The 22,187-nt window shown below is 41.5% G+C and overlaps 1 protein-coding gene across 2 annotated transcripts; it reads left to right on the top strand.

Annotated features, from left to right (window-relative positions):
* Window positions 1-1,608: 1,608 nt before the first annotated feature.
* LOC145436183 (uncharacterized) lies at window positions 1,609-7,847 on the top strand. Of its 2 annotated transcripts, XM_080313523.1 has the most exons (7): window positions 1,609-1,888; window positions 2,191-2,253; window positions 4,055-4,258; window positions 4,457-4,576; window positions 5,406-5,486; window positions 6,772-6,969; window positions 7,169-7,847. In XM_080313523.1, exons 1-7 carry the CDS (start codon window positions 1,681-1,683, stop codon window positions 7,273-7,275), a joined length of 981 nt encoding a protein of 326 aa, XP_080169649.1. In that variant the 5' UTR covers window positions 1,609-1,680; the 3' UTR covers window positions 7,276-7,847. The 2 variants fall into 2 exon arrangements, with proteins under 2 accessions (XP_080169649.1, XP_080169650.1); XM_080313524.1 differs by lacking the exon at window positions 5,406-5,486 and having other exon boundaries at window positions 1,627-1,888.
* The last annotated feature ends 14,340 nt before the right edge of the window (window positions 7,848-22,187 follow it).

The raw sequence follows: 22,187 nt of genomic DNA, 5'->3' as shown, positions 1-22,187 counted from the left end.
AGACTCGTGTTTCTGCGGTGTGTATGTTTGTCTCTATGCAGGATGCCATAATTGTTGGGAGACCTGACCTTACTTATTACCTGTATTCAGGACAATCCGTCGCCGTTTGTTGCAATATATATCGGCATTCATCGTTTGCACGATCTGTCGTGGTTTTTGAGTTCTATAGTAAAATCGGCATGAATAACTATCCTTAATCAAGCTCACTGAAACGTTGTGTAGCATTTATCGCGACCTACGAGCAGGACATATCCGATTAGAGGAACCATGGTCCGAGGATTGATTAGAAAAGTTCCAATTAGAAAGAATCGGCGCCTCTTATTTTCTTCTCGCAGGTGCTGTCGTGGCCTTCATATTTGATCCAGTGGATAACAGAGTTACACCGACAATAATATATCACAAATATATAAAATACTGTGATTTTTTGTGTAAAAATATTTATAATTTATTCATTCCTGCAATTCCTATTGCTGGTGAGGCGCTGCTTTACCTGCTTCCCCGACTGCATGTCACCGGAGAGCAGCAGTATATTATTCAATATGGTATACAATTGTAGGTTCCCTTTATCTTATTCTCAGATTCCACTGCTCATATCGAGATGCGGTCTCTATTACAGAATTCGGTATGTAACATCCGCCGAAGCAATTCACTTCTATACAATCCTAGCGTGGATTGCAGCTAGAAATAATATCGTTGGGGTAAAAATCACCAGCTATAAAGTTGGGTAATGGATATATCGTTACGTGACAAGCAAATGAAGTTACATTGAAAAATTGTTTTCGCATCTTTTTCGCCACAATTGATATGTGTTTAAGGCCCAAGTAAATGGAAGTAAAATAAATGTGAGCGTGATTAATCGTGATTTCGTCTCCACGCTATCGTAATCAACTACTTCCGGAATTTGTTGTAATCGCAATGGTAGTCGCGTGATTTAGAAGTAATCGGAATCGCAATCGATTACATTGATGAAGTCTCCCTGGTGCCAATTACTGCATCTACGAGTCATATATTACATAAACTCTTTATTGAAGGTTTGTTCGACCCAAGCGACTGAGTTACTTATTGACTCGAAATAGTTTTTATTTAGTCAAGTGGGAAGCAGAGCCTGGTTCTATTTGCGTCAGCTCTACAAGGGATGTTGGCACTTACAAAACCGAACGATTTATTTACTCTTTTAGACTATCACGGAATAATTCCCAAAAATGCACCGATTTGTGATTGCACCGGAAATTTTGCGTTAGTCACGAGGATGCTTCATGCAATGTTTTTCCCTTCATGCAACTGAATTGCAATTTTTCAATAATTTCCAATTTTATCAAGATCGTTATTAATATCAGTGAATGTTGGTACATACAAGTGCATACAAGTCCTATTTTTATTCAATATGAGTAATTTTTCGATACCTTGAAAAGCAGTTGCTTTCTTATATGAAGTTGGGAGCCGGAGTCGACTACCATTCTATATCAGAAAGGCGCTGCTTTCATCTTGAACGAACCCAATGTGTTATCAAAAGTGTTTTCACCCGAATTATTTGACACCACTCGGCCACACGACTCCGCCATAAGGAAGTATTAGGACCCAATAGTTTATGCGCGCATGGAATACCGGTTGCTTCGTACTGCCGACCCATCGGCCCGACACGGTGTAATAGTTCAAATAGTTTTGTATCTACTAGAGATCATGTACACGCTACGCCTTTTTGCTTTGCTATTTATGATCGCAAATGTGCACGGACGTTATCTTTATTTGTACTGGTACCAACTGGGGAAAATACAAGACAGGGAAAAAGAACAGGCAGCGGAAAAACTACGACTGGCCGAAGAACTACGACTAGACGAAGAACAACGAGCAGCTGAAGAACAACGAGCTGCTGAAGCAGCAGAGGCTGGTGAGTTACGGTATACTTTTCACATCTCTGTCCTATTGGCATTTGTGTCGCGTTGAATTTCACGCGTTGTCAACTTTGATTGGCGACACTGAATTATTATCAAGAATGTAAGCAATGTGGATTGATATGTCTGTTAGTGCCATGCCCGTTAGTGCCATGCCCATACCAGTACATCAGTAACAGAATTTGTGATATTATCTTGCAATTGATCGGCTCTGTTAAAATTTAAATGGTGTTGCTGAGATAACCATGCGCAACTGCACGCCCCTTCACAAATACACATAGGCTACATATACTCGCAGAACGACGAGAAGCTGAAGAGCGACAAGCAACCGATGCGGCAAAGGCCAGGCTAGTTAACATCGGTGAGTTGAGGTATACTTTACACCGCGTGGCTCGATCGTCATATGCCTCTAACGTCGCCGTCTTGAGTTCCGCTGTTCATATGCGACTGCAGAGAAACATATCGCATCCCATGAAGTAAGACATTGTTGAATCGCATGCGTCTCAATATGGTACTTTTTTCATTTAGTTAAGATTAGATACGTGTGTGCGATTCCATTCATCAAGAATCCACACGAAGCAAACCCGCAAGAACTTAGCGAATAGTTTTGACCGTGCGGCATATGTGCCATAAATTTTCGGAAGCAACATTGGCATCAGCTCTACCTATGAATCTTACCACGTATAATGATTATATGGAGGTATACCAATATTATTGACGATTGGACTGTGGAAACTCCTTGCGCGTTTCGTGACTAGGCGATAAATTCTTATGATTCTTCATATGAATTGCGTTTGCTATTAGTACGTACAGTAGGCCGATGGACGTAAACGGATACATCTTTGCGTTCGGTGTTGCCTAATACGGCTATGCTTGGGAATCGCGTAAAACAGCTCTTTAGTCCGCCACATAATGCTTGTGGTTATGTGTGTATGTCTTGGAATTATATGTACAGGTATGTGATTCTGGGATAAATTGAGCAGTTCACCGTATGGGGTTGAAAAAACATGGTATTGGACAACTAAATAATGTTGTTACGGCCCTGCCTTTTCGCTCATCAAAATTTTTTTACCGTCCCATTTTTTCTTCTGGCTACGCAATGGGTTTGTCGGTGCTATAGGGTGGAGCGTGGACCGGAGCCGGATTTTCTCATTTTTGACCGGAGCCGGATCGGCAGTTTTTCTGATACGGCAGGCGTCGGATCGGATCAGGACCAGTACTTGTCACTAAGTATATATGACGGCCTTACGTCTTCCACCCTCGAATCAATAGTTAAAGTGAAACGTTCCTGGAAATGAACCACATGCAAAGTCCAAGTGGTCATATTTACTTACAAGGGTTGGGTTTAATCTTCCGAGTTTTTAATTTTTTGTTTGAATTGTTTCAATCAATATTCGATACCATCCTGTGAGTAGATAATAGATATCGGAGTTTTCTGTACTGGATCATGGTCATTTATAGAATCCTGCCTGGGAGTGGGACCGGAGTCGGATCAGAGCTTTACAAAATAGGACCGGAAAATTTGTCGATCGGCTCCGCCCTTCTAGTTCCGGGCCTCGAATTTTTTTAGCTTTATGTGGAGTCCTGATGTCGGCATACACATGTCGTAATCAACACGGATTTAGCTGGAGAGACACAATATGATGACCACTGTATTGTGGCTATAAGTATATTCGAAAGTATCGATACGATACTATCCTGGATAAAATAATTCCCAATCGCATGCTTAGCAAATTCCGGTACACGGAAAAATAGAGTCGCACTGCTCGCCTCGACCATTGCAAATATTGGTCGATTCGAATTTGTGAGCTCATTGTGCACAGCCGCAGTATCAACTTACAACTATATGAAGTAAATATTTCGAAATTAGACGTGATGTTCAACAGCCATTCGTGGACTGGGAGTATTAGCTTACAAATGTCGATAATCTATAATTTAGAAATATCAAACATGCGACAAAATGGCATACGACACTTTGAGTATATCGGATAGCGGATAAGGTGAGGGTTAGATTACAGTTATGACTTGGTTAACGGGTATAAAGTAATAGTGCAGCACGTTGTACTGCAGTTTTTCATTGACCTGTGTGCTGAAATGCCAGACAACCCCGATTACATTCCAATAAACTAACAATAGCGGGTGGCCTTCGTTTATCATCACAGGACCAAGGCTTTACTACTACAAATCAAACTTAACCTGGGACAGCAGTGCAGGATTCTGCAAAGAAAAGGATAGCGCTCTCTGCAGTTATGAGCAGCTGTGCCCACAAATACATAACGCAGCACACTTCGTTCATGATGTGATTCCTGGAGATCATTGGATAGCGATTAACGGTCGTGAATGGCTAGCAGTCGGAACTGAATATGGTTCGTATACTCACTCGTCATCCTCGGTTCATTTTACGTTACGAGCGGACGTAGAAATGCAGAAAATGTCGTGCCACCATTAAGAAAATTGGTTTACATATAGCATACAATGTAATGGAACCTCTGATATCTGCGGCCCGATGTAAATTGACAGAGATAGGGACGAGGTATCCTTGACATTCCATTGTGTTTATGCAGGCATGCCGTGTGTCCGACACGCCAGTTTGGGAAGGCCCGCTACGCAAGGAGACACTGATGAAGCTAAACTATGGAAGGGATACGTGTCTTGTTGTAAAGAAACAAAAGAAACTGAGCCAGGTATTGATATTTGATATTAAGTACGCGATATGACTTGGCACGTTCAAGTGAAGGACCGTCTTGCAGTTAGTATATTGTTGGCGGGGAATTTATTTGGATAGGTGTACGTCGAACAAAGAGGTATATAGCCAAAGTAATCAGCGTTTGTTACTCGGATATATATGTCTGGAAGCACATACATTAATTTCTACTCGATTGCAAATAAAAGTAGGGACTTCTAAGACATGTCCAAACCAATGTTCCCTCTAACTTTTGACGAGTCTGCGCATACTCACCAACTCACTCCACGGTCCCATGGACAACAGTGCGTAGCGACTAAAAAAAGGTCATCACTTCGGATTTTTTGTGCGCAGCTTAGATTCTCTGTGCGCCGAGACCGTGTCACCACTGCGCCATTGCGCACGTGCGCAGCTCGGAGGGAACACTGGTCCAAATTATTTTCGGTACAATTGGTAAACAAACGGTCATCCCTTCCGGATTTTTTGTGCGCAGCCCAAACTTTCTGTGCGCCGAGACCGTGTCACCACTGCGCCTTTGCGCACGTGCGCACCATAGTGGGAACATTGGTCCAAACTATTTTCAGTACAGTTGGAAAGTGAAAGGTTTGGAAAGTCCTCGAATAACTAGTTTACCCCTGTAAATGCGGTCACATATAGTTTAGCCGGCTATAACCTGGTATTTCAAACGCGTGGTCAGTGATGTCTTGGTGCTAGTATTCGCCGTGTTGCTGTTTCCGTGTTCCGTGTCATATATATATATATACAATGAGAGATGCGAAAGATTACTTCAGTTTCCCCGCGCTCCATATCTCTATACTTTTTCGTTTCAGACACCGATTTGTTCCGAAATTACGGGTTGAATTCGTATTCTTATTGCAGCAATAAATTGTACACTGCACACGTTGTCCATCGTAAGTCATTTAAAATCTTGCTGACATGACAATCAGCACGTCTGCTCACCTGTATGTCAGCTACCGACAATTAATTGTGTTAAGATTGCATGATTTCCGCATAATAATTATAAGAGACACTGCATGCAATCATGCAATGCGATATTGAAATTTGACGTTTTTATTGTTTGTTACCAGAGACACCCGCGTCACGCAGGTTTAGCTTGTGCATGAAAATGTGAGGATGTAGAGCAGAGGTGTCAAACATCGGGCCATTCAGACTGTTTCATCCGGTCCGCGAAGATTACTTATAGGAGATTCATCCATTAAATAATCCCTCGAGGCCACAGATGTCGACCAAGTTCAATGTTCATAGGCCACAATAGACATTAGACACCCGATTGCGGTATTGTGATTTCCCTTCTGTTGCCACTAGGAACAAGTTGGTGACATTGACACCCAATTACGAGAAGGTAAAACAGTGCGCACTGACTTCGGAGTTTTGTGAAAAAATGGGACAAAAAGCAGTTATTCACAGAAGTCGAAACGACAACCCAGTTTACATGGTAAATCTATTAGATACACAAAAATATAATTCAAATATCTGTGGTAGCACTTCTCCGTCACTTCCGACTTAAAAGGTCCCCTGACTACAGATAAACCTGCGATTTAATGATAATAAACCAAATTTTAACGTCCGTAGTTACAGTCGAATCTCTTGTATTCCTCGGAAAGCATACGCTGCATCAGGGCGAACGCCAGATTACGGCTGAAATAAAGGTAGTACAGAAACAGGCCAACTAATATCGTAGTTTAGCGTCACTCTTTTGGAGGCTCATATTCGTATTTAACCCGCCAGTCAATTTATTTTTGTCAGTTCCATTGCTCGCGAATAAAGGTTATGCTAGTTGCTAGAAAAAATAACCCACTATCATTCTGGTTGCAGTGTAATATATACTATTATGATAGTGAGTACCTATGTGTGCTTGATAATAAAGTATTCAAGTGAAAAGCAAGGGTCTAAGATAACATTATGGAGTCGTTGACTGGTCCGGCCCGTGAGTGATTTTAAAGTTTGAATCCGGCCCGCGACGCAATTTGAGTTCGACATTCATGATGCAGAGATTATTTTGGCCCTCACTTAAGCATTTGGCCGCCGATTTACTCGCTTCAAAAACCATTTTTCACTATGATGTGAATTCCCGCCTGTGACTAACGACATTTCCCCTTGAGCTAGCAGTATACAATTTGTAATAAATCCGAAATTCTGGCGACTTCTTGACACATCTTGAAAATTAAATTTCAGTCGTAGCTTTCCGATACATTGGAGAGACTGCTACATACAACTCCTCAAGTGATTACTGCGCACATCACGGGAGACGGCTCTGCTATTCCTCGGAGGTTTGCTCTCGCAACAAGCCTGCATACGGTGTGCTCAAAGGCGACCACTGGATACCCGTCAAGGATCGAGAGAACGAATGGATACAGATTGGAACCCACCAAAGTAACATGAGTTTATCATGCTATTATACCACAAAATTTACAGTTTGCGAGTGATTCAGGCAGAACGGTAGGGCGAATTGCATGTGCTGAATTCGAACTTCTAGTGGTGGTAAATTATGAATAAGTACCCACAGTATCTGACTATTGACTGGTTTGGTACAAGCTCTCATCATGAACTTATTTCAACTATCCTATTTTAGATCTGACTTGCCGCCATCACGGAGTAACGCACACTCTTCCTTCGTGGGGACAAAGGACTGACGGAAGCGGCCATAGTTTTATTGGATATCTGTACTGCTGCAAGTAACCTGTAGTACTTCCAGGTTTTACTGACGTAAAAGATTTACAAAATTGGGACACTTATTCACCATAATATATCTTAATGGTTATGCTGAGCAGCTGTGTGTTATGGCCTATGCTTGCAGACTTCTTCGTTAGTTTACGTCGGAGGATAATATATATTACATGCTGATTTCAGCCAAACACCAAAGCATTCATCAATGCTACTTGTATACATATATACACGTTTTATACATGTATACACGTTTTGCTGTATTATTACACTGTTAGTACTACTCACTTCCACCCATGATCCATTGTATACGACATTATATATTGATTCGGTAATAAGATCGTACGGGCGTGGTGCACAGTTTCGATCCTTATGGGTACGGGGCCATTTATACAACCTGGTACCGCTCTACCGCAATATTGAAATATAATCGAGTTATACCTTTCAAAAATGTTCTACGCTAACCCTTTGAAATGTTCTACGATATTTCGTTGACTCACGAAAGCGATTTGCTCTGTAACTCGATCTATAAGCGTATTTACTTATTATATTGAATCTGCGTGAATAAAAATCGAAAATATCATGTATATATTTCATATGAACTACGAAACCAATTTGTATTATGAGTCAGACCTGATGCTTGGCGACTCATTGCAGTGAATATGGAGAGCAATGTATCTCTAAGCTGAGCGCGTGTGCAAATGCGCAGTGCCGACACGGTCTCCGCGCAGAGAAAATCTTAAGTTGCACAAAAAAGGCGAGGTTTATTCAAGATTGATTGCAAATGTTCGTCTGCCTGTGGCGAGCGAAAGACGGCTTCGTTTAGCATTGATGTTATGACTACGCTTATATTCGATAAAAATCTCCGTTGTAAAACCAAGTCGTTATTGTAACAAATTTGTTTGCCTTTCGAAACAGACCTGGGTATTTCGTAATCTGCCTTAGCTGATTACCAGTGTATCTTGTTCTGAAATCGAGAGGCCCGCTTGTAAAGCCGATAAGACATGCTGGTGTTGACTTATTGTGTCCGGAAAACGAACAGTTACCCATTTCCGCAAAACTATGTTTTCATCCAATCTGCACGCTCGTTTTTCTCGGATTTTATAAAATTTGAGTGTAACTGAAATGAGGACTACACGTTGAGACTATTCCAGGACAACACGGTGTGTATCTATAGATCCGATGACATTGACCGGCGAGCACCCGATACTACATGTATTCGTAGCCTGAATTGCACGGAGCATTTTGGAGATCGCGAAATAACTCCCAATGGGACTGTGATCGACAATTCTTGAAAATTTACCTACAATCGCACTGTCCTTCACAGAATATGTCGTGGCTTTAGACTTGCGTCTTTATTTTGTACAATTTTACTTCAGTCTCTTTATTCGAAACATTGTGCCAGTTGGCAATATGAGGTTATGGTTTTAAGACTGAGCGCAACTGATGACTTGTTTTTTTATCCCCAGCTTCTGAAATTTCAAAGTGAGTAGGCCCAAAACCATGTATACTGGTCAGCCTATGAAAACAAGCTGAAAAAAGCGCTACAAAAGAAATTATTGCGGCGTTATCGTTGGTGGTGGGTGCTCGTTGCTCGTGCTTTGTTTCCGTCTGACGTATTTTCACTTAGGTCGAGTCCTATATCCATTGGTGTCAGACGGTTTGCCATCGAGTGCAGGGCGGTGTTACCGACATAAGCCTCTTTATAAAGTAACATGCAATGTGGTGGGCATGAGCGTATTAGATGACATTAGTATCATGTTTGTCGCTACTGACAACTGGTATTATTCTCAGCGTATGAATATTCAGTTTGAACACGTGCTTTTCCGAAATCCGAAACCAAGCTGCTGCCGCATAAAATATACATGTACCGGTGCACCAATCGTCAAGAATCCAGTTAAAACAATTCATCGATGCTACTTGGATAAGAATTTCAGATTCGCAAATGCTTTGCGACTCGATTTTTAATAAAGTTAATCGTAGTGGTAAGGCGTATTTGCATGCTCGTCAATATAATTAGTTTGATGATGGTTCTCACTCTTGACGATTGAAATTTTGAATCGAATGTGGGAACTTAATGTCTGTACCGAAACTCTTTAAGTGTGCTTGCAACCACTAGAAAGGATATTTTGACGATAACTATTCCACCCGTTATTTACATGTAGTCCGCCTTATTTCAACTACAAAACCCTTCGTTATGGTCATTTGCAGAAGGTCTAGTAATTGTAAATTGGACAAAAATCAGAATGTGGACTGGTTGGCAGATACGAGCTTATTGCCGTCTATGCTTGTTTCGTTAGTGTCTTCAAGTCGTTGGCTATGCGGATTCAATTTTTCTTCACGTGATGTTGTGAAGAGTTGCTCAAAATTCATATTCGGCGATTGTCCGACGGAAATGCTGTCAAGCTCTCATTTTAAAAACTTCATCGTCTGAAACCACTCAAGTCGGTTTCGCGACACGACTCTTCAGTGTGATATACCTTATATGTTATACTATGAGAATATGAGACAGCTTGTTTTACGGATACTTACCGACGTAAATTAAGTGATGAAGACACGTAACACCGTGGAATGCACCACACAATCACATCAACACAGGACAACATCCACTTCATGCGTTGTTTGCCTGTGAAATTATTTCCACAGTATTCATTTGGCACATGATACATGAAACATAATACTATTAACATGACCTGTACTCGAAATATAAGTGGAAATACGAGGGCCTGTAATTACTGAAAGCGGAGTTCGGGGCGTAATGAAATATATTTCGAAACAGCAGAGAATAACGGAGAAGTCAGCCATACGGGTTTCAGGCCAATTTGGCGACTGATTGCCCAATGCCCATCGATGAGATGACATAGCGGACGGTTATGATAGAGGCTACTGATAGCGCAGTTCGGGGCGTAGCGATATATATTTCGAACAGCAGAGAATAACGGAGAAGTCAGCCATACCATTTTCACGCCAATTTGGTGACTGATTGCCCAATGCCCATCGATGAGATAACATAGCGGCGGTTACAATATACTGAAAGCGGAGTTCGGGGCGTAACGAAATATATATTTCGAAACAGCAGAGAATAACGGAGAAGTCAGCCATACGAGTTTCAGGCCAATTTGGCGACTGATTGCCCAATGCCCATCGATGAGATGACATAGCAGACGGTTATAATATACTGAGAGCGGAGTTCGGGGCGTAGCGAAATATATTTCGAAACAGCAGAGAATAACGGAGAAGTCAGCCATACCATTTTCACGCCAATTTGGTGAATGATTGCCCATCGATGAGATGACATAGCAGACGGTTACAATATACTGAAAGCAGAGTTCGGGGCGTAACGAAATATATTTCGAAACAGCAGAGAATAACGGAGAAGTCAGCCATACGAGTTTCAGGCCCATTTGGCGACTGGATGAATTAATTACATTGCAATTAGGTTTTTGTTAAGTAGAAAGTAGTTCAGTATAATATTCCACAACTATCATCAGTTAAATTGTCACAAGAAACTCGTGACATGGCCTCTGAATCACGTTATTCTCCGCTGTTTAGAAATATATTTCGCTACGCCCCGAACTCCGCTATCAGTAGCCTATATCATAACCGTCCGCTATGTCATCTCATCGATGGGCAATCAGTCGCCAAATTGGCCTGAAACTCGTATTGCTGACTTCTCCGTTATTCTCTGCTGTTTCGAAATATATTTCGCTACGCCCCAAACTCGCCGCTTTCAGTATATTATAACCGTCCGCTATGTCATCTCATCGATGTAACAACAATGGGCCGTTCGGCGTTCCGACATTCCAACCACTAGGACACATTAATTATTATATTTATATTATTTGAAAATATTTGGCCGTGAGATTAATAAATAGCCTAGACCACTGGTTCCTAACGTGGGCGATATCGCCCCCCAGGGGCGATTTGGCGGTCTAGGGGAGCGAAAATAACGAAGGGGGCGATAGGGCGCGAAAACAACGAAGGGGCGATAGGGGGCGATGGTGCGTTAAAACGACTATATTGGAGTCGGGACCGTAACTACAGCACCCTAAACCCCCCAGTTGGGAGTGGGGGGGCCGAAATCGAAGGAAGACCAAAATTATTTCGTGAATTAACATGAATAATAGAGTAATTTTTCGAAATTCATGCGACTTTTTCAAAAATTTTTCGCGCCGTGCGCGATTTTATGTTTTCATGTATCTTGATGTTGGGGTCCCCGTCACCCAACAAAAATACGCATGATTTATGGAAATGGGATACTTCGGTGTCAGCCATTACTGCGCCACGACGCACCAATACATATGAAGTTAGAGGCCACTCCGAGAAGTGTGCCAGAACGATCAGCAGCGAGAAGACCTTGGCCGAAAAGAAATGCCCTTGTGCTGACCGAAAACTTCGATACATATATGTTTAATTGTCTATAGGCGCCTCAATGGCTGGCGTCGAATGTTCCTGTCCTGGTGACCTTAACCCTACAGGACAAATGCCATCCCGCAAGGAAAAAATTATTTGCCAGTAACGAAATACCAATATGAAATCATGTGCGTCTTTTAGTTTGGTACGTTTTGACGATTCCCATATCTTCTGACATAGCAGATATAGGAGGTCACGAAATAGCATCATGTAAAGAAGTCAATATAACAACGATTCCGCCCGAATATGTTTAATTATCATTTAGGGGTCCTACCTTTTCCAACATACCACATCGACCATATTGACCGATTCAAACAAGAATTAAATAAATTTGTAGCTCTTCGCGCGTTTATATAAATACGGTGACTCAGCAAACAGTAGGCTTACATGAAATAGAGTATAGCTGATATGTAGCGACAAAAAGCCCACTGGTTGAGGGGGGTCTGGGGTTTGGTTTATCACCCCATGGGGCCAAAGACCAACGTTTTTTCGGGAGGGGCTGACGAAGTGCTGTTTTTCGGTTCCCAATTATTTGGGGGCGATGATCGGTGTGTCAAAAGGGGGTGATTAGACGAAAAAGGTTGGGAACCACTGGCCTAGACCTACTTATCAGAAGTATACCCAAATCCTGGATTGGAATTACAATGCTCAACCTAAATATGTTTGGATATCAGATCAGTCTCTATTATCAATCTGTTAAATTCAAAATATTCACAGTAGCTGCAAACTTATAACCCGATAGCTTTTATAATGGCATCATACATTTGTCCACCCATATGGTGTCTATATCTTATAATTAATATATATCAAGTACAACAACAATTCTATTCAAATCGGTATAAATGTGATGATTCTTTTCGTGCCAGGCCTAAATTTATACAAGAGTAAATTACATTTTGACGATGTGTGTTTACTGCCAGTCTGCTGGATCGGCTCACTTTCAATAGGACAATTAATTCCCACCAAATATGGCTTACTTGGAAAGACATAGAATACCTATAAAAATTTCTGCGGCCCGCGACGTCGTCAAAACTGGGAAACTGGCCCGCGAGCACATTTGAGTTTGAGACCTCTGGCTTACATAGATTCTGATCTCAGCTTCATAAGTTGTCTTCTAATTGTCATTTAGCTCGAAAGTTTATATGATCCGCCGTCTACACATTTTAGAGTTGCGTATGCGCGTGTCTATAAAGGTCAATGACCGAAAGCTCCGCTCTCCGCTTCCTCCGCTATCTCCGTCTTTTAGGAATCGGCATTTTTTGCTCTCTCTGCCGTCTCCGTTGTTTCCGCGTTTTAGGGCCCGTTCTCCGCTTCCTCCGCTGTCTCCGCTGCCTCCGCTTCTCCGTCTTTTAGGGATGCCCACAAATTTACATCAGTTCCTTATGTTTCTAGGGTTTTCAAATCTTGAATCAAAGGCTCGAGTATAGCATGATATCCCATATTTTTCTGTATGATTCAATTTTGTATCCAAACGATTTATATTAAGAGATATTGAACTTTGGTGTGAGCGAAAACAATGTTATGCAATGTAGACGGCTCCTAAACTTTTCATGCTCGGAGATTTTACGGAAAGTACTGATTATGCAGTGACGCACTTCTTGGAATATATCTTGAAATCAAATTACCATAAAACATTGTGCAGTTTCTGAGATGATTGCTGTGTGCTACTACGTAAAAATTAGATTGGCCTGTGCGAGCGGGAACATTTCCAAGCCCAGGCAAGCTTGAGACTTGGAAAACGTCACGTTTAGGGTTGGATTATCCGGATAACCGCAGGTTTTTTTATTATCCGATATCCGGATATAAATTTGCCGGTTAACCGGATAAAATAGTATCGGTAATAATGTGTTTGAAACTTTTAGGAAGCTTCAATAAGTCGTATTATCAGTGTTTCGCGCGGCCAATTAGCAAGAAGCGTGTCGCCGATTAGCGGGATACGTCAATGCACTATGTAACGCGACGTAATCCCCCGCTGAGAAGATCGCCAAATTAGGTCATTGATTGCCGCGAACTCGGCTATCGTTGCTGGCCTGATTTTTCGAGTCTTCAACAAACATATAGTTCCGCTGGCAGGATCGCATCTGCAATAGGCTCTGTGGACATTATACCATCACTGGCCTACATAATCGCATGTGCATTGGCTTGGTGCCCACGATTTTATCGCTGGCCTGCACAATCGTATCGGCAATAGGCATGGTACGAACGATATCATCGCTTGCGTAACCATAGTCTCGGGCCTGACATGCGTTGGCTCCTATCTCTTGGTGGCTTGGAGACAATATGCCGCTGATATTATTATGATCAGCGATTGTGATTAATGAGTGACATAGCGAACCTGAATGACAATGTTCGCATTCCGAAAACTTGTTCATGCATGCAAGCGTAATGGATTCCCGCTGATACTAAATTCGAAAAAAATCGAAACCACCTCGTGTTATTTAAAACACCCCCCCTTATTTTCCGACTGGCTACGGGCCTGATCACGTGAATTTCTCATGGAGGAATTGGATCGAGCTATCATGTCGCCCTCAATTCTGGTATCAGCTACTCGTCATTCCAGTACTGGACACCTAAACAGAAGAATGGGCAAAAAGGAAGCGCTGCTTACTATATTCAGCCTTGCTTACTATAATTCAGCCCATTTTGTGGAAGCAGAAAGACCATTTAATACGTGTGGACTCTTTGTTACAAAACTCCGGTCCCAGCCACAGGATGGTACTATTGATGCGTTGTGCTTTATAAGGAGGAAGCTGCAATTACACTGTCTAATTATTTTGCGATCCATTTTTCATGCAGACCTCGTGAAATCGATTATCTCACTTAGGATTCACTATCCGGTTAACCGGTTAGCTAAATTCCAAATATACGGCTATATCCGTTATCCGGATAGTGAAAATTATCGATATCCGAACTAACCCTAGTCACGTTCTAGTATATCTCTTTGATCTAACACGGGATTATTACTGAATCCATACAGCGCCATTTCACCTTGACCAGATTTCATCATAACCGCAAAAAGGATAAAATCGACTCATAACACTTGATCAATAGCCTATGTCCGTCAATTATAAGCGGTGTCTTTTCTCGCAACAGAACTATTGTGGGACAGGGTTACATCAGTGTGAAAACTTCATAACCATTCATAATCGTTCGAAACGGAGAGTAAAATCGTGGAAGACAGCTTTCTTTGAAGCGACATTGCACTTCTCACCACACAATATACCACGCTTTATTGTCATTCTGCCTACTGCTGAATCAGTTCATTTATGGGCAGTATATATAAGTAACAATCGAATTTCTCGGTATTGCCGGTACGCCTGGATCGACCCGGGCCTACGATATTCACGGCCTTATCTGGTACATTGCGCTTGCCAGAGCTAATAGGCCAATGCTCGCCAAACTGAAATTCGCGTTTATGCACGATTTTGCTTCTAGCTACCAGACGCCTCGCCTCGGATAAGCTGATTGCTTTCGTATAACAGGCCAAATCATTATCTTACAGGCCAAATCATTATCAACTTGAAACATATCTGTCAAGTCAATTTTTGAGGACCTTCTTACCAATGTACCCAGAAACAACATACAACACCTCCTCACTGTCAGGAGATAGAACTGACCCGGTAATTTATACTGCCACATCATCAATGACTTGTTTAGAATGGTAAATTGAGTTTAAGTCGACACACAAATATTATGCTCACAGTAACTTGAGTCAATTTTCAGGCTGGAGCGGAACAGTATTATCTTTTCACAGTTGGCAACTTCTGTTTAACCACCAGAAACGTCCCCCCACTCATTTGTTCATATCGTGAGAACTTTCATTCAATCGGTTCACTTTGGAATTTTCTTATAATAACATATACCCCTCCGCAAATAAGTCTGCCATAATCTGTAACTGTGACTGCAGGGTTTCAATCGGAGCTTCTGAAGTTTGCTTGGACAGGGATTAATTCTGGGGGTTGGATCCGTTCCATTTTATAAGCCAACTAGCGAAATCGGGAAGAAAATTGATTTTGCTATCTTGTGGAACCACTGCTTTAGCATAGCGGTTGTTGAAAATCTATGTCATCAATTGACAATGGTCCACCGGGCATTGGTAAGGCTCAAGAATAAAGCCATATCATCCTTGCGAGGCAAGTAACTTTAGCAAGTTACAATAGTTGACATATGGATTGAAGTCAGAGCAAAATTGACATTTTGCTTCTTATTGAGCAATAAGTAATATGTCAATATTGGCGCTTCACGTAAATTCGAATCCAGCTTATCATCGCATTCCCTGAGTTTGTGAAGATCTTTCTGAAATACTGTTCTCTTTGGTGGTTTTCTGTGAGTACTCACAGTCGGGATCACTGAAGGCTGCTGCAGCTCCTGCTCGGATCATTATGAAGGATCTGCTTTTCTATCCAAAAGCAGTTTGTTTTTCGCAAGCCACAGTCTTTGATGTACTTTGATTTGAAGCAGGACAGAATTCTTCGTCGGCATCCAATCACGTCTATTCACAAAAGACATCCATTTTTGTAGCTTCAATGAAAAGATTGAAACGATGAAACTTTTTGTTTAGTTGTCTAATATCCAGACTAACAACCATAAACGGAGCCTTTATTGAGGAAACCAATATTTTCGCTTAAAGCCAAACCTGAGTCACCGAGTAACAAGTATACAATCAGTCAAAATCCACTGTAAGAAAGCTGGCCACATGAAATACCACCGCGAATGATTCACCGATAGTGCTGAGCTTGCATAATACGCATCACAAAGAATTATTTAACCACGGTATACCGGTATGCTACCTCATGCTATAAGCCGGCCCAAACGACAGCCAAACAGCAATGCCACTACAGTCAAAATATAGTCCCTAGCATTAGCTAATCATGGCATCATTCTATAACATTTCAAACGCGGCGACCAGCTCAAAAACTTCATCTCAAACGTGATGGTTCTGCTACAGAGTTGTTCAATCTCATTACTGTAGTCTGCCTAATAGTACAAGGCGGTAAAAACGACATCTTGAAACATCTTTACAAACCTTCCATCCCAGAACTCGCATCAAAATGAGAGAAGACTGGTATCAGAAGCAAAACCAAGACAATTGCCGATTGTCACGTCGAGGGTCATCGTCCAATCGGAACAATCGCCCATTGTTACGTAAAGAGTAATCACGGATATCTGGTTTGTGGGCGTCGGCCTGTTAGCTCTTGCAAGTGTAATGTATCAGACAATGCCGTGAATATCGTAGGCCCCGATCAACCATAAATTGCCTTGACTTAACCGATTTTGCAGTTTTTACTGCATTTTATGCTGTTTCATTCATCAATCGTTTCAGCAATACGCAGCAGTTGGCATCGAATCCTCCACTACCCCCAATTTGCCCCCAGCGCCCCCTGCGACCGAATTTGGAGCCAGTGCCCCCCTCCAATCACCCATTTCGTCGCCAGCGCCCCCTTCATGCTCGTCAACGCACCTAGGGGAGCACTGGTGCCCACTTTGGGAACCACTGATATTGCAGAACAATGAATAGCAAAGCTATGGATTTGGAGTTAACATATTGGAATAATTTTACTGTTCCGGCCCGATAGCGATTAAAACTTTTGAGTCCGGCCCTCGACCCAAGTTGACTTTGACACCCCTGGTCTAGTTAAATTGGTCCTACGGGAGCGATCACTTGTTGAGGCAGTCATGCCACTCGTGTCGATAAAAGATTTTGGTCAGCTAGCGTTGTAAAACCAGAACTACGTAGGGATATGTAGCCTACTCTCCTAAATTGTAAAGTGCACGAAGGGTTGCAAAATTCTGATACAGTAACCTGATTCAAGAATATTTATGCCGAAATAACAAAATCCTCGACGAGAGCAAACAATTAAAGGTCGCGACAAAAATAAGGACAAGTCCTATTAAAAGAGGACGTATGGTAACTCCAGTGCATTGACTCATGTCCATTTGTTCCAACTTTTTGAGTACGTAAATTTAAAATTTGTCCAAGAGTTGATATATTATTTCCGGATTTAGTATGGCCTAAATCAATATTGATATTGACAATATTAAGCTAATTGTAAATAATTATAAGATTGATCGGCCGCAGTAAAGGAGATGCACTTTATAGAGTACAGTAATTTTTGTATCCTTTTGCGAAGAGTTGAATATAGCTTCAGACAACTTCTCTACTACGTCTGTACCAGGGGTCTCAAACACATGCCACGATCATTTTATGCGGTCCGTGTCAGCATTTGCATTTTGAAGTATTCGGTTGTTAGCTGACTCTTCATAACTTTTCAACGACTATTGATATCTCAGAATAATGAACCATGACGCACTACAAAGATCCAATATTGATAATGCCTTATAGCAGCCAAACTGCCAATCATGACTCGTTCACGCATACATTACTATACTCCCCAATAACACGAGTACGCCTATGTATGACATTTATGAGTGCTTGTTACACAGTGATTGTTGGTGGTGTCATCCTGGTTTTAATAAGGTCCAGGTGTAGTACTTACAGGCATTTTATTTGAGATTTTGACACGAGTGAAGTCGATTCGGCGGTGGTGAGCTCAACACTTGACGTTCGTTTATAATCCATGTGGAGTATATTAATTCGTTCGTGCCGAGAACATCAATTCGCTTATTAGCTCTCATTGTGGTACAGCATACCTGAATTTAATTACGTGGAACCTAATTATTCCATTACGATTAAAGTGTATCCTTTTCAGTCACCGACTTCGGTTATTAACCCTTTGTCTACATTGAAAATAATAAAAACTGAAGTAAATTAGGCAAACCCAATTTCTGATGTATCCGAAGGAATTTCTTTTCTTCGGTTCGGAAATGAATTCCGCAACATCACGATGATAATTGTCAGTAATTGTGTAGCACAAAGAGGTGCAACCTTGAAGGGAAATGTATTTAAATAATTGAATAAACCTTTTTCGGGTGCTGCTGTTGTCGTTGTAGCATTCTTTTCGAACGACTTAACAGAAATTGACCAGTAATTTCTAAAGGGAAAAAGGAAGTATCAAATTCAATGGTTATTCAGAAGGCGAGGTGCAATCCTCATCAAATAGCCCGGAATACTCGCATATGACCGCCAAATTTTCAAAAATATTCGGCGGGCCAGTGAAAGTTTAAAAATTGAAATGAAACCAGAATGCAAAGTATGCAACTATTTTCGCAACTATGAAACTAAAAAGTGACATTATGAAGGTTTTTTTCGTAGCTAAATATGTTCATGATGGGTTTCATGCAATTTTACGGCAGCTAGACCACAGATTCAAGGTGAAATTGCTCTGCCCAGATAAACGTGCTGTCGCCGAAACTCGATGACAGTCTTCCGCTCCGAAGGCCGTGGATTAACCGACCGCACGAAGTCGATAGTTTTCTTATCGGAAATGAGCATTTCAGAGTCGGACTAAACACCCGGCCATGCTACCTTGGCTATTTTCCACGACCACAAGATGTAATATGAATACAATACCATACCACCCGGCTGTTTATAACCACTGCATTAGAAAGCTAACTGACGGGTAGGTGGGAAATACGTGACTGCATGGTTGAGCAGTTTCTGGCCACCTTCTATAAAAAGACATAGGAAACCTAAAGCTTGGGAACCGAACACATAATCTACCACAGCCGACCCAAACGAAAGTTGCTGTCACACTGATTACGTAAATATTAACTGCGATCTAGTCAGACCAACGAATTATTTCAAAAATCCCCTTAAAATGGGAATCGGAATCGGAGCGACCCGTACTGATTGCGACGACAGCCGCATATCTCTTTCAACCTAATATAAACAAGTCGTTGTTCTGTTGCCCGTTATTGTTTAGATCAAAAGGCATTTTTTTAACTTTGTTAGTGGTTTCGATTGAGTATCAATATCGTTATCATATTGTATTTAGTATTTTGCATTGCAAATTCTACAAAATATCGATAATTTGGTATATTGTGAACTTAAATTATTTGACTTCGTGACAATCATGTGGGTTGATTACGGCTTCACACAAATGCCACTTCCACGAACGTAGCTTTTGTACAACATTTTTTGGAGGCTGTGATAAATCCAATTAGGATTTCAAGACTTCTCTGTTGAAAAAATAACACTGAAGCTCTATGTCTTCTTGGTAAGATAAATCTTAACGGAATCGGGCGTACAATTTCAGTACTACAACAAATCTTCTCTACCCGAATTGAATCAATACAAATGACACTGCGGAATAGCATTAGAGCACTGCGCCCAGTCCTAAACGCGCCATAGGCCTATCTGGTGACCAGGAATTGCTTGTCTTATCCTGTTGGCCAGAGGACCTGTGTTTCGCATCTATCGTTAGGTTAGTGATATATAGAAACACATAAAAAGCTACTTGTAGACAATGTTTCATCTAAGCTGCACACGTGTGCAAATGCGCAGTGCTGACGCGGTCTCTGCGCACACAAATTGTAAGTTGCGCACAAAAATTCCGAAGTGATGAACTTTTGTTCTTTTTTTAGTCGTTGTCCAAGGGTCTGCGCAGTGAGTTGGTGCGTGTGCACGGACTCGTCAAATTAATGGGAACACTGCTTGTATGGCCACGCGTAACAAGTCTCCAAATGCAGCATTTTCGATTCTCCCGATGGACGCGCAATGTCAGTTGTGTCATCGCATTAACGATTAAATTGTTACGAGTGACGCACCATTGACCAACAATGCGAATGACAGCTCTACGTAAACAATATGTGTTAGGAATAGGGGCTTAACAACTAACAAGAGCAGTAGAAATGTTCCTTACCGCTCATGGGTGTGCTCCGCACTGGTGGGAATTTCATCATTAGCGGTATGCCTTTCAACCATGTCGATTTTGTGAAAACAGTTTCCACACTGGTGCTTTGTGAGGGTAAGTCGGTAAATAGGTAGTTTATGAAAATGTTTTTTTCAGTTCAAACTTTTGAAATGTGCTTGATTATTTGGCAATAAAGTGGAAGCATAGGGCTCGTGAGCTCCACAACAAAATAATTTTCATGATTACATACGTTCATATCATAATCAATTCGTTAAATTGTGAGATGCAGAATGTTTTTGACGATTTTGTGGGGAATTGAATAAGTTTATTTCTCAAGTATAAGTACATACAAAGCCAAAAAATGATATCCAATATTATAAGCGTTAACGTAGTTTGATTGATTACCTTCATCATGGTTACGCCATATCGCCAATACAATCCAGTTTCTATAGCTTAGTTTATATATTACAATCTACAGGTTTATATCCGTCTGCTAGACCTCCCGCGTAGAAATTATTAACTCGCGCAAACATTAATAGTTACTTCAAGACCAGTGTCGTCCTTCACATTATTTAATCAAACAAACCACTGATGGAAGTTTCATTTCACAGTGTCCCATAACCTATATATAGTACCATATTAATCTATTTCAGGCAATATGTGACAAAAAGAGTTTTTTGAACTCCAGCATTAGAACAAGGAGATTTGTTCCAGTATAGCAGATATATCTGAAATTTCCGAAATCAGCGACAGGGTGTGAGAGATTCAATTCGCAAAGGAATGATGGAAAAATATTCTTTCAGTGCACCACCAACGCGTTCCGAACTTGATATTGACATAAACGAAAACCACTAACCAGGGCCGTAATAGCACTTCGTCAGCCCTCCCCCAAAACTTTGGTCTTGGGCCCCCCATAGGGTTATAGATCGAACCTCTGGGGGGCGAAGCCGGCGATACGCTGTTTACCACTATTCATCATATTCATTGGGAGTTTTTTTAGTGAATTAGCTTTTGTCGCCTAAGCGAGCCATGCGCGCAAAATTTCCAGAATTAATGCTTTCATCGGTCAGTATGATCGGGAATTGCATACATTGTTATCAATTTTTATCTTCTCTCTGGTCACGTAAACAGATTTGCCGGTAGAGCTGAGTGAGGTGTGTTTGAAAAGGTAGGACCACTCAATAATAATTAAACATCTTCGGGCGTATACCCGTTGGCAGGAACAAAACAGCACCCCCATAGGGTGATAAAACGATCCCCGGCCATCACGTTGTTCGCGTTTGTCACGAAATTACCCGTACTGTATTGTGAGCCAGCGACAAGCGCGAAAATTTTCGATAATTTATGATAAAATCGGTCAATCAGATCGGCGACTGCATGTATAATATGCTATCAATTTATTGTCCTCTCTACTCACGTAATCAGATTTGCGGGTAGTGCTGAGTGAGCTGTGTTTGAAAAGGTAGGACCACTCAATAATAATTAAACATCTTCGGGCGTATACCCGTTGGCAGGAACAAAACAGCACATCGTCAGGCCCCAAAAAACGTGGGTCTTGGGCTCCCAATGGGTGATAAAACGACCCCCCCATCACGTTGTTCGCGTTTGTCACGAAATTACCCGTACTGTATTGCAAGCCAGCGCTAAGCCCGAAAATTTTCGATAATTTATTATAAAATCGGTCAATCAGATCAGCGACTGCATATATAATATGCTATCAATTTATTGTCCTCTCTACTCACGTAATCAGATTTGCTGGTA

Source organism: Botryllus schlosseri, chromosome 3, assembly GCF_051294905.1.
Source record: "Botryllus schlosseri isolate E-star chromosome 3, Bs_hap1, whole genome shotgun sequence".
NCBI lineage: Eukaryota > Metazoa > Chordata > Ascidiacea > Stolidobranchia > Styelidae > Botryllus > Botryllus schlosseri.
Note: the sequence above shows the minus strand (reverse complement) of the source record. Positions and strands in the feature narration are given on the sequence as shown.